Here is a 14,195-nt window from a genome sequence, read left to right as displayed (position 1 = left end):
ATATGCATATGATTTGGTTAGACAGATTTTCATTGTAAATTAAAAACAAAACAAAACAATGACTGTAAGTAGCCAGCAACAATTTGAAATAACAACGGTAAAGAGCCTCCACTCCTTGTTCAGTTCAAATATATTCTTCTGTTTCTTTTGTTGATTTGGTTCATTCAGATCTGAATAATTTTTAGTTTTGGTTAAAAATTACTTCACAGTGAGCAACATAATTTTCTGTCTTTACTTTTTTCATAATATATATACCTAAATAACTTTATCAACCCAGGCTGATTCACCAGAATTGAGTGACTTGATTAACACATGCTGACTGTTTAGTGACAGTGTTACCTTGAGCTACATTAATGTAATCGTTGTGAGTGGGTTGTAGATTTGGCATACAGAATAGGTAAAATGATTAAACTGGAGATCATAAATGTCTCGATAAATTTGTTTAATCAAATGTAAGGAGTTTGTATGTTTTATGTAGAAGCTGGAATTCTGAATGATAAAAAAAAGGAGTCATGTTGCCAAATGTAAATGTAAATTAACAATGCATCTCAGGTTTTCATTGGAAATTACATGAGCAAAAAAGGTCATTTAAAAGCCACTTTGGCAAAAATGACTGGAATATCAAGTCAGATCTTTTTGATATGGAGGTCAGTTATTGAACAAATATTCCAAATTGGAGTTTACACGGTGCAGGAAGAATTTACTTTTATATTGTCAGTGAACAACCAGAGGAAAAAAAAAAGTGTCTCTAAAATAATTGGCTCACAGTGTATCTGTTGCAGGAGAAAACAGGTGTTTTTTTTTATCACTTCAGATTACATTTGCTGAAGGTCATCTTTGAGCCCACATACAGGACTTAAAATGTTCTGCTGGTTTTTTTTTTTTAAGTAAACGCTCTCAGCAGCGTGTCGTTATTCACATTAGTAGCCTTCAAGGCGGCTGTGTTTATTTGTGTGTGTGTGTGTGTGTGTGTGTGGTTGTGGTTGTGGGGGGGCACTGAGCAATGGTTTCTTTAAGGCTGATGAGGCTGCTCGCTGAAGCCTACAGTCCTTTTGTGAAGCATGTGTTTCCCTGTGGCCCTCGGCTTTCTCTGAGGGACTTCTTCCTGGGGAGACTGCCAGTGAGAGCCCGCTGCCACGCTGAGCCACAAGATCTGAGACACTGCAACCTCCCAGCATTAGCATCTCTTAATGCAAAACAGCATGGGGTCGCACGGTGTTAGCTTTCAGTGGTGCCGAGCTCCCTGGTGAAAGGGCGGGCACACCAGCACATCACAGCTGACCAAGCAGGAATGCTGAGCCGGGCAGAAGCCTCGGGGACGTGTCTCTGTGTGAATTCAAATAAGTCTTCATTTGAACTGCTTAATCATTCCCCCGCGTCTGCAAGAAGGGGGAATTGTGGTTAAAAGAGGTCACACCAGAAAGTAAATTTGCCACAAACACCGTGAGGAATAAAATTATCTGAGGCTGAATAATAATTTAATGAGTAGCACATGGCACTCATGCCATGTCCCTGTTTTTCTGAATATGCAAAATTCCAGTTTTGGAATGACATATCAAAAGGAATTGTTTTTTCTTCCTAATGTCAATGTTGAGTGGTCAATGAACTGGAGTCCAAAGATAATTTATCCAGTTCAATTCAACTTGCTGTTTGTCAATGCAGACACCACGGATAATGCATTTTACATACCTCCATCTTCTTTCCATTGACATAAATTCTGATGCATTACTTTCATTCTGTGATAATTGCAGACCATCTGTGCCCTCGAACAAAATCCTCCACCTCTTGATGGATATGCAGCAGAGCGACATACAGAACAGAGCGTGCATTACCACTTGTCTTGTTCTTGCTAAGGCAGCTCAAAGAGTGACAGAAAATCCATTTGATTCCAGAAACGGAAAGAGAAACATATGCGTGGACTGATCCTCATAGATGAGGCTGCAAACTGTGGTAGACTTTATAAACAGATTTTTAGTTTTTTTTTTTTATAATTTCATTGTATGTTTATATGTTTACTTTTGATAGGGCTTGTACTACTTATTTACTTGTATAAATATAAAATGAAATCAGTCATTTTCTAGTTTTTGACCTCATTTGACGTTCACGGTGAAAGCTGGAGGGCAGATGTTTTACAGTATTCTTATAAAATGGCATATTTTGTCTCCTTCAGTAATGAGATGTTTTCCCCATATTTCCTACAGAGAGAACCAGTGGAGAGCTGAGCGTTATACCCATCATACAATTCCAGCTAGAATTCCTCCGTATCCTCTGCCTTTCAGACTTTCCTAATGGTGAAAGAAAAAGCAGGAGCAGCAGAGAGAATCAGCTACAGAGAGTCAGGAGAGAGTGCAGCTTCACTGCCCTTATGACAAATTCTATTTGTATTTTTATAGACAAATGGTACTCAACTGGAAATTCTGCTCCTGTGATTAGCCACAGGGGATGTAGCAGTAAGCAAGATTTAATGATTAATCTGGGCGCTGGATAGCTTTTGATTAATTCTGTATCGAATAGCTCACACTTCGTTGCGTGGATCGGGTGTCCGGAGCATGTCATATCACTTTATTTCATCAGGTGTGACCATCAGTGCTGTGGCTTCCATCCACTGTCCTTGTTCAGAAATACAATCTCTCGCTGGACTCTGCACACAGCTGCAAATTAAATCAAGAGCCCAGCAACCACATGCAAACAAATGCCACTGAATTTTTTTTTTTAAATAAATAAACAAACCTGATACAATTTTCCTAACAAACCGTACAGCCTATATATGATAAATGCTTCTCAAATTCAGCATGAACCATTAAAAATAAAGAGCACTCCTACATACTGTGCATTTACCAAGGCTTGGCAGTCTTCTAAATTTAAAATTTTAATAGTACAAAAGTTGTGAAATTTAGATTCTACATCTGAATCTGAATCAACACTAAAACATGCACACTAATCCACAAGCATTTGGTACATTTGGCAGATTGTTTTCAATTAGGTAATTTCTGGGGTTTATGAGTAAATAAACATGCTCAGAAATCTTACATGCTTAAGAAATACTTTTTGAAATCCTGGACTCCAATTGTCAATTATTGCCAGTTTCTTTCCATCAGAAATATTGTAAGATGTTTGAACTATCTCACTTTTTTTCATGGAATCTCCTGAAGGTTGAATATGATGTATAATACAGTCTCAATTGAGAGGTTTTTTTTATGTTTTGTTTTTTTCACAAATTGGACAGCCGTCTCCCAGCATTTATAACATCTAACCATTAGACAGACATTCCCGTTATTTCTCAGGGTGGGGATGAGGTCCAGGCTAATGAATTGGACTTGCCTTAATTACTTGTCTAGAAAAGCATCTGGAGTCCTTAACCAGTGCATACATCAGTTAGAAAGAAAAATGAAAACCCCACATTCCCAGACTGAATGGATATCTTTAGGCTTCCATTTTGAATGTCACATGAAAGTTTGGCTATTGTAGCAAAGTCCCCCTTCTCTGTCTCTCTGATAACAAATGAATCTCCTTTTCTTGACAATGTTGTTGTGCAAAGCAGGTCAATAGAAAACCATTAATTTTTTCCCCTATCCTTTGGATGGTGGTGAATAATTGTTCCTGAATCACCGCATATGTCATGGTAGCTTTGCGCTGTGCTTTGTCTCATAAACAGCCTTGTTTCACGTCTTTTCTGTTTATATACACAAAAATAACAGTGACTACTTACCTGGTTGTTGAAGGTTTATTTCTTGGACAGGGGCAAGCGTGCATAATGTGGATTTTTTTTTAAATTTGTTTTATTCATGTTTAAAACATGACTCATTCCAATTGTATTTGGAAACTTGATTGAATTTGTGGATTTTATGAGCATTGCACTTATTTTATATGTAACAATAACCACATAGTTGAGCTCCCCACCAATACTTATTTTTTTATATTTTTTCAATATGCAATATGACATTTTCAATCAATTCAGTTTAATAACAAGTTTAATTCAGAATTAATATAAATTCTGAGATTGTTTTTTTCTGATTTTAAATGTAATGGTTTGTCTGAATATTTAAGTAGCACAGAATTTGGCTAGATATTCTAAAGTTACAAAAAAAAAGTATTTCCATGATACATTTGCAAAAGTTGTTGTATGGTCTTGTTTTTTTTCATGCTTTTAGTGCTTTTTTTTTCTGCAGGGATGAACAAAATAGCATGAGCTCCTATAGCCCATTCTTGCAGTAAACTTTACTTTTGTTTTTATTTTCTAATATGAAGATGTATATAGATTAATATTTGTGGATTTTTGAGGTTATGGGTTTAGGCGTGGCTTTCAAAAAATATTGCAGGCATGGTCCCCGGTAAATAAAAAAAATAAAAAAGGGGGGCAAAAAAATTAATTACTTGCTTCATCGTCAAACTGCAGAACGTACTTGCGCACTGAGCAGTAAATGAATTTCAATACAATGACACATTTGTCCTTGTGATATATTTCTCTGTGTATCTGTGCTGTCCTTGTATCAAATTAGCATAACCTTATTAATGGCTTTAGGGATCAGGTACATTACTGAGCAGGAGGGAGGTCATCAACAACTGTGGTTTGGTGGTTTTACTTCACACCAGTCTACTGTTGTGCCTCTCTCTCACCTAATTATAAGGGCAGCAGTGTGCAAAAGTGTGGAACTTAGCACTGAACCATCTGTCCAAAATGGAAACAAAATATATATTTCTATGATTGTTTCCACCCAGAACATATTCATGTGTATTGTGTGGCATTATGCCAAATTCAAAATTGAGTCTGATAATGAAAATTAGAGCCCTTTTAATAGTCAATATATTGTCTTGTACAGAATATAAATAGAAACACTGGGTTGAAACACAATACTGAGCGTCTGTAAAATCGCCACCCTTCCTGTAAAGCACATGCTTGTTGAAAGTCGTCTAAAAAAAGACATGGCTAAGATTTAAATGCAGCATTTCTGTCTTAATATGCCTTACTTTATCTTTAATGAATGCCCTACCTGTGAACAAAAAGGGCACTCTCCCCACTTTCCACAGTACCATTAAGCACAGAAGCTCAAAGCTACTGTTCTCAGTACAACCAGTACTGCACTTCACAGGTTTCAGTTTGCCTTGGTTGACACATGTTGATATGGGAACGACATGTTCCGGACCCCCAAAAACTCTGAATTGGCTCTAAGCTTCTTGACTGGCATGAGTTGGTGTCGTTTTAATGAAGGAGCTGATTATACAAAATAAGCCTTGTGTGTGTCTGTATTCTGCTCTCTGTGCTGTAAATTGGCAATTTAGTGTTGTGGATATCTGTGAAATAAAGGAGGGTTAATGCTATAAAGAAAAACCATTCTGTGTGAAGCCAGGATTTCATTGATTGATGAATGGCTGAGCATATGTGGAAATAAATGGATACAGAGTGCACCAAGACATTGGTCCTCTAACTCGTGAAGTGCATTGCGTATCAAATAGTAAATATAGGACAACAGGGTATAATCTCTTCTTCTGCACTTCATATCTAGTAGTTTAAAGTCCTCTGATGTAAAGTGACAGAGTTGGTAAAAGACCAGGAAAAATGGAAGAAAGAACACATTTGGCTGCTAAGGGTTGTGGAATGGTAGATGACCACTATAATCACCTCTAATCATGTTGACCAATGCAAATCTGATGTCATGCTGATGACAATTGCAGATTGTAATTGATTCTGTTTCAAATCTTAAATATGCTGCTATTAAACTGTGGTATTTATGGAAATGAAGTTGAGAGTAAATCAAGCAATTGTTGGCTGGACACCAACAGCAGGATCAGCCCTATAAAAGCTGAATTACCACTGTCACCACCGGCTGGCCAAATACTGTGACCCTGTTTCAAATCAAAACATCTCATTTCAAATTAAAAGCATTTCCAGCCATGTACCAGCTTTTGACCTAATCTCATTTATAGAAAAGATTACACATGCTCAAATGACGTCTCCTCTCTAAATGAATGTCCAGAAAAGCCTAAAGAATCGATCAGTTCAGGAAGAGGCCAGCTCATCTGTTTACCCAGGAGTCGGTGTCTGATCTGAGCAAACTGTCACAGGTCCCTGTAGGAGGCAGAGAGCATGCTCTGATAGAGATCAGTTAAAAGTGGTTCATGTAAGGACTTTGTAACTTGTCTGTAACAAGAATCATTAGCTTAGGTGTTAATTTATTCGCTGCTGGTGAAACTATGGCTAATTATTCATCAATCAGAGGCTCAATGAGTTGAAATAACACCATTGGGCACTAAATAGGCTGTGGATTTTTCTTAACCATCTGGTATACACACACAAACACAAACACGCACACTTTCACAAACCGTTTGGAATGTGCATCTACAATGGATCTGCTGTGATTTAACTATGTTGGCGAACAAACATTGATTCTTAATGTTTTTGATGGTGCCTTCAAAGGTATCGGAGATTTATAAGTGCCTCAAAAAAACAAAACAGTAAATAAGTAGAATTATTATTCTTTTAAAAATATAATTTACATATTTTATTTTTTCCCTCTTATTTTCTCTTAGACGGAGTCTTTCAAAATCACTCTCGGCTGCGGACGCCTCCTCTACCACTCTCCCACTCTCACTCGCCCAATCATCAGCACCATGCAGCCTCCATTAACTCCTTGAACAGGGGTAACTACACACCACGGAGCAATCCCAGCCCAGCGCCCACAGACAGCTCTGTTCCTCCTGAAGGCCCTGCCAGTGGTCAAGACTCTGGCAGCGCACAGGACAACTGGCTACTCAACAGCAACATCCCGCTGGAAACAAGGTACTGTGAAACTTGTCTCCCTGACAATGTTGACATCTGTAAGACTGAGCTTGAGCTGGTCCCATTGAACCCAGCTTTTCATGCTGTCTGCTCCCTATTAAATTACCACAGACAGCAAAGCAATAAAATGGAAAATATCCTGCTAGGGGCAAAGGCCTACTGTTTGTGATGAGCATGATTTTGTGGAAAACAAGAGAAAAGTGCTGCTTTTGAGTGTTCGTCTAATATGAGCAATCCTAGCAGTGGAAGCTATTGAGTTTAAACAGTAGAGTAATTATAATCATGTTGGATAATGCCAAATTACATTCGTGCTCCTGTGAGCAAGCTTCATAGCTCCCCCACTTCAGCCCAGAGTTTTATTTATTTCATATTAATCAGCATGCACTTCCCTAACACATTTCCCAATAGGAGGCCCTTGTGTGAAGTAGATCTGTCAAGTGTTATTGTAACAGAGGGAATATTTGTTGGTATTTCTTTGGCTGGTCTTCCTGCAAGGTGGTATGAAATCAAGAACAAACAACAAGGCAGAATTATCTCAACTTTCCTGATGATAACATGACTCCGCCACAAGTAGAAAAACTCCCCAATCAAAACTTCTTACTGGTTTCCTGGTGAGTAAATTAAAGGGAAAGAAATATTGTGGAGCCTTGATTTTGAAGGGAGTTTTCATGGATAAAATTATCTGTATTGCTGAATTAATTATTATATTAGGACATGTTCAAAACAATTCAATATAAACATATATATTATCCATAACACTGGTTCCCAAACCTTTTTTTTTTTTTTTTTTGTCAGCTCAATATAACATGCATTACATGAAAATGAACCATGAATGAATGGAAATACACTATTTTTTTTTATTTCTGTTTCTTTCATTTTCAAAACTAAAACCATATTTATGATAAAACACAGACAGACCAAGAAAGTATGTGTAAAGTTGCTGTTGTAGACACTCTGTAGGGAGAGAGAGCACAATCCTCAGTGTTGGTCGCTGACAGGTGGTTTCTTGCTCTACGTGATGTTGGGAACACGCAGAGCCGCGATGAACGCCCTATCAGACAGTGATCCATCCATCTTGTTTAGCTGTTATCCATGTACAGTCTAGGCCTATTATGTTTTGGTTGGTCAGCTGCCTCAGACTGCGATGAGGCCTGAGATGTATCAGCATTTCTTACCTGTGTTTACTTTGTCAAATCTTTCCATCACTTGCTGTGAAGGTCACTATTTTGTGAATGCTGAGCTGCATGTTGTGTTACTTACAGCAACCATGAGTTATCATGTAAGTAGCTGAAGCATAGCTCTATATCACAGTATTTAAGAAATTGCTTTTAACGTGTTGAAGCACACAATAAACGACAGATTATATGATAAATCCCGTGGCACCTACCCATTTTGACAAAACACTGATCTATAGGATGAGATACGTTGCTATAAATGAAACAGTTGTTGACAGGAAAAAAGGCTAAACGCTAATTTGGCTTGGCCAAAACAACCAGTCATGAACAGACTTATTGTCTCCTCGTTCAGTTATTGTGAGACGGTTCAGTCAACAAGAAAATGAAAATCAATTTCAGCTAGTAGAAGGACAGTTAGTTGTATAATGAATGATTTCACATCATCCAGCTCCAGTTAATCCTGCACAGGTATTCCCTGTGGTGCAGAAAACAGATGGTGAGGGGAGACAAGCGTGCCCCTGAAACCACATACGCAGTCTTTACAACTTATTGCCTTGAAGAAAGACCAACTACCAAAAATTCAATCATGAAACTTGTGACCATTAGTGATATCCACATGAATCCTACAAAATACATTTCACTTTTACTTCGTTAATAGTTTTACAGTGGCGCACATGCTCGTCACTTTTGTGAAATTGAATGGCCCTGATAAATTCTGCACTGGTACATTTTACCCTGGTCTGCCACTGGAGAGATGCCAGCAGTTGGTCAGCCATAGAAAGCTTCACAATATTCTTTAGAGTTTCTGCCAAGCATCCCTCTCTCGCTTCATTAAAAGTTGCATTCTTCCCAAGAACACAAGCTTGTGAGGCCATGAACAGACTTCACTGCTGGCCTCGAAGGGGCAGGGATAAAAAACAAGGCTTTTCTCTTGTACCACTGAACGTGTTCAGCCTGCCCATTGCATGTGGACAGTTCATTTCTCCATTGCATTTGCTGCAGTGTTTCCTTATGGAATGGAGCTCTCATAGGGGGGGAGTGTATTATGGGAGAAAGGAGAAATGAGCCCCTAGAAACTATATAATGAACTGAAAATGTGTTTTTCCGTTGTAATGAAGGGTACTACCAAGAAACTATGAAACTTCAGTGAGTTGTACTTAAAAATGAAACTAAGATAGTGTTTTGTCTGAAAAAAGTTTTAGGTTCTTACGTATTTGTAAGTGATGCATTGTTTTCTTCCAATCACAACCTTAAAGGAGCCAGAATACTCTAATGTTTATCAGAGAAGAGGCAGACGCTTGCAGAGAAGGGCAGGGCTCGTACAAAACAAGGTATGACAGTGTCCAAACGAGGGGAACAAGAGAGCTCGTTGTTATTTGTACCACACCTTTGTAGAAGTAGTTCCATAAGGGCCTTGGTTTCTTTTTTGTCCCATGCCGTCCATCTTGATCTCCATTCGTCAGTTGTTGTTGATGTTGCTTGGTGATCACATACTGTATTGGCGTTTTCTGTGTTTCTTGCACGCACATCTCACACTAGCTTCATATCCATCTTTCCACCTGTGTGTAGAAACATAGCAAAGCAGACATTCCTAGAGACTTTACAGGACAACCTCATTGAGATGGACATTCTGGCATCAGCACGCCATGATGCCTCGTACAACGACGGGTATGTTGCATGTTTGCTACCTGGACAGACGACTGTCAGTATCTGGTTTGCCATGAAAAACAATTGATGCTTGTGCTATTTTTCCATCACACATCCTCTGTTTTGAAACTCTGTCAGTCATCAGGGTGTGTCCTGCAGTGCTACAATCCTTGCTGTATTTGTCCCTTCCCTGTTTGCGACAACTAACAATTTGCATCGAGTCACATTGCTGAGTTGTAATGCTTTTGATGAATGTTAAACATGACCGCTTTATGAAACACATTGTCCACGTTATCTCCTGTTGCTAGAAAAGAATGTGTCATAGATATTTACTGATATTTATAAATAAGATACGGGTGACTTTCCACATCATACATTGTAATATGACATTCAATCACATTCATGTCACTGTCGCTCAGGAGCTTCTTGTAAACTTGTCTGTGGAATGGCCTTGACAACAGTGCCGCTGCCACTGACTCTCTGATAGGCTTATCATACGCCACTTGGACATGCAGCTCTACACATGTTCTCTGAGATGGCCAGCCATGTTTTTCAAGGGCGAATAATTCTGCTCAACTTTATTTACTGTATCTCTCCTCTGGACAGACTTGACACATGGTTACGGGGAATGACTCTCTCACACTGGCATATATATGTAAACAAGAAGCAGCTGTGGTCACTAGTCCTGGAAATTAGATTTCATATTGATTCAAGCGTTTCACCCAGTATGCTTTCGTATTCTCACTAATCTAGCACAAGCATGTCTGTGGTAATAATATTGAATGTGCTTGGAAATAGAATTACTTACCAGTGGAAGGGACTGCACTTGGATACACAGTAACTCACTATGTTAAGCTCATTAACATCCCTAAAAGGTTGTTGCCTCTGTTAAGACTAACAAGAAAATGCATTTTTCCCAGGCACTTCCTCTTCAAACCAGGTGGAACATCACCAATGTATTGCACAACTTCACCAGGATACCCTTTGACCTCCAGCACGGTGTACTCGCCTCCCCCTCGCCCTCTGCCTCGAAATACGTTCTCTCGACCTGCCTTCAGCCTGAAGAAACCCTACAAGCACTGCAACTGGAAATGTGCTGCTCTCAGTGCCATCCTCATCTCAGTAACACTGCTGCTGCTATTAGCCTACTTCATTGGTAAGTCACCTCTGACGCTCGATGGGTGCCATACCTCTAGTGATCCGCCCCCGGCCCCACCCCTCACCTGAATGCAGACACAGGATGAGTCTATTCTCCATTGTGTTTCTTTTATCATCCATTTTAATAGTGTTTAATCTGACCTCCGTGCCTTGTATGAGCGTAGTTATATAGGGAATCGTAGATTGACTCTTCGCTCCACGAATCGTCCGAGGAAATATTATCATTCATGGATTGGGTTGAGTGAATCTGCAGATGGGCAATCCACTGCCTTGCTCTTGTGAATAGGCTAGATTGGAAATAAATTAAAAAGACATCAGCCATCACACAAGAGAGGACTGCACAGCTAGAATATTCATCTTATTTGATTTAAGTTTCCCTGACCAGCATTTCCAGGTCCCAGGTGGGGAAGCACTATCGGCTAAATTATGCTATTAAATCAGTTCTGCTCATTTTGACTTCCAACATTGATATTTGTATATGATCATACAGTATCCTATTTATCTCTGGGATCTGTATACAAAAGTGTTCACGTAAACGATAATAAGAAGCAATTGATGAAGACACAAAAATATAGAACTAAACAGGGAAGTTCAAAGTAAAGATAGTAATTGTTGTGTGGTTGTTTCTCTATATTTCTCAGACTTATTTAACCCTGTTCCCAACTCTTGATTTCTTACTGGGATTTTATGTTAATTTTTCAGGTCTCATCATCCATGCTGGTTATCACTTCTCTTGATAGACTTCTGTATATTCCAAGCCAGCTGTTGCTCTGGTTGTCATGTAAAATTCATTCATTGCAGATTATTTTGTTATTTCAACACAGAAATTCTTCCCAAAACCTGGTGTTAATTTTTTTTTTAACTGGCTAGAATTTGAATAACAAATAGGGCTACATGGGAGTTTATATATTTAACAGCACTGTCCACGGTAACAGTGTGGTCACAAAGAAACGTGATGGATAGAAGAATAGATTGTCGGTAGGTCAAAGGTCCAGTCAAAATGAGATATTGGCGTTGGGCTCTTGTTGAGATTAATAAACCACATGTTGACTTAATAACTGATCAACTTGGCTAAGCTTGATGTTGAGGATAGCACAGTAAATATTTGAAAGAACTGAGTAACCGTGTTTCAGAACCTGTTCCTGTTCAATGAGGGGAGAGAGGACATAAAGATGTTCAAAGTGTAATGTCAAACAGCTGTGTTTGAGATTTAAATATTGTTAAATATCTTTGTTGCCTTGATTTTCAAGGATTTGGAGATGTACATGAGAAGCTTACAGCACATTTCTCATGAAGTAATGGAATCTCTTTCTGGACCTTTGTTACAAATTCAAGAAAGGAGTTGATTCATGCTTCTATCTAATATATTTTACTTTCATATATATATATATATATATATAATATACAGCTGATTGACAGTGAATACCTGCTTAACATATGAATGGTTACACTGCTGAATTCGTTCACTCAGAAAGAAAAAATAAAATAAAATAGAGGGATAGTGAGAAGAAAATTGTTGTTCATTTGCATGAAGTCAATGAAAGAAAATCCAGATCCTTCTGCATGGCCTTCATCAGGGAGATAAATTAATTCTTCATTGGGGACATTTGTTATAGATATGCATTAGGCTGTAACAATTGAAGAAGATATTGCTTCTGCTTCTGCTTGAGGCCAAACCAACCAGTGATTTTTTTTTTCTTCCTCACAAGAGCCATTTGAATAGTTTAATTTGGTAATTCAGTACAGTACTGGTTAAAAGAAATGAAAGAATCAACTAGTTGCTGCTCATAGTGATTATCTACATATCCAACCATTTTAAAATTAGTGACAGTGGATGTTACCAAGTATTGGTTTGGCTTGTTCTTGGAATCAGCAGTGTTGTTTGGCTGTAGTAGAGATACAGTATGTGTCGTGTGCTTGTGACCTGGCCAAAAGCCAAAGACCCCCATCAGCTTGATAGTGCTTAATTAGACTGTGTAATTACACCCTGAAAACGCAGACCTGCTCCCGATGCACCACAAGTAAACATGTTGGAGACCAAACCTCAACCTAAGATCGGAATTTCCAATCAAGAACGAGGGCCATATTTAATTAAAAGCTGATGAGAAAATACATTTAATTTCAAGTGCAATTAATTATTGAGGCTTGTAATTGGGAACTGTGGGTGAGATGTCTAATGAACCCAATTATGACTCATGACAGATGTTTTGACTTGCAGCACAGTTTTACTTTTCACAGTTGTGTAAATTGGGACAATTTGAAGTGCAAAAAGGTTGGGAGTTCAAAATGGTGCTGTTTTCTTTGTCGCCTCTCTCTCTCATTAGCACATTTATTATATGGTCCTCATATTAAGGTCATCGGTATCCTCCTGTGTTCACTTTCACTCACCCTGGGTATCTGGCCAAGGACAATGAGGTTGGGCGCCAGAAAAACGTTCTCTATGATAACACTGCTTATATATTTTCATATAGCATCAGTACGATACTTTTTAATTTTATGTTTGCATATATTTATTGCTATCATAATGTATGATATTATACACAACATATATATACACAAACATACATTATACAACATATGCATATTGAGTACAAACTTAATGCAGTTTTACATGCTTTATTATTTCTGTTTTAGTGCTTTGTTTTTACAGAGATGCAGCATGGAAGGGGTGATGTCTTCAACAATTTAATTTATAGAAGTCTTTTAATGGTCCAATTAGGAAATGCATCAACCCAGATTATGGTGATACAGTCATTTTTTTAAATTTATTTTATACTTGGCCTTGGTTGTGCCAGTCACTTTGTGTGAGGTTATTATTATTATTATTATTATTATTTTGTTTTGAAGAAATACTGTTAGTGACTAAATGATGTGGTGCTAAAAAGAAATCTGATTGTCACGCTTATTTGCTTCATCAAACTAAAAATTGTAAATTGTTTGTAATTAAAATGATCCCTAATCCCAACATGGCATTGCAAAACACATAGACCATAGTAAGGTGTAAATCCAGTCATTTATCTCACCTTACCAGGGACTGCAGATGGAAATGAGCTAGTAGCTAAATGTGGTGCAGAGCATTTCCTCTCTCACTGAGATGAATGTATTTTGTACATGGTCCCTACTATAAATAAACTTAAACTTCTTTAACACCAATTGATTTTAAGCCATATATAGAGAGATTGATTGGCCAAATGCTAAATTAAAAAAAAAAAAAAAATTCAGTCAAAGGATTAGATCAGACTGTATTATATGATGTCTTTTTTGGGGGAAATTCCTCAAAATAGTTTATTAGGTGCTTGTAGTATGTTATAATTGTGACCAGTCAGATGAGAAATTGGGTTCTTCTCATCATAGGTTCCCCTGAACTGTGCACTAGGTGGAGAAGTGCTATGATAAGAGGACAGAAGCGCTTATTGCTGTGGGTCATCTGCCACAGC

General features: G+C 38.1%; 1 protein-coding gene across 6 annotated transcripts in view; it reads left to right on the top strand.

Moving 5' to 3' along the window:
- The window catches only part of tenm4 (teneurin transmembrane protein 4), a 139,166-nt gene that overhangs the window by 56,616 nt on the left and 68,355 nt on the right, over nt 1-14,195 (top strand). For 3 of the 6 annotated variants that reach the window (XM_069716343.1, XM_069716342.1, XM_069716339.1), the window contains 2 exons: nt 6,529-6,778; nt 10,521-10,756. In XM_069716343.1, the coding sequence (XP_069572444.1) occupies nt 6,529-6,778; nt 10,521-10,756 (486 nt within the window). Of the gene's footprint in view, nt 1-6,528; nt 6,779-9,209; nt 9,285-9,522; nt 9,622-10,520; nt 10,757-14,195 lie in introns of all 6 variants that reach the window. The other 3 variants (XM_069716340.1, XM_069716337.1, XM_069716338.1) reach the window with 2 other exon arrangements.

The sequence above is a fragment of the Brachyistius frenatus genome, unplaced genomic scaffold (genome assembly GCF_029030835.1).
Source record: "Brachyistius frenatus isolate BFR_SWC_R1_liver_20210118 unplaced genomic scaffold, ASM2903083v1 Contig_155, whole genome shotgun sequence".
NCBI classification, from domain to species: domain Eukaryota; kingdom Metazoa; phylum Chordata; class Actinopteri; family Embiotocidae; genus Brachyistius; species Brachyistius frenatus.
Note: the sequence above shows the minus strand (reverse complement) of the source record. Positions and strands in the feature narration are given on the sequence as shown.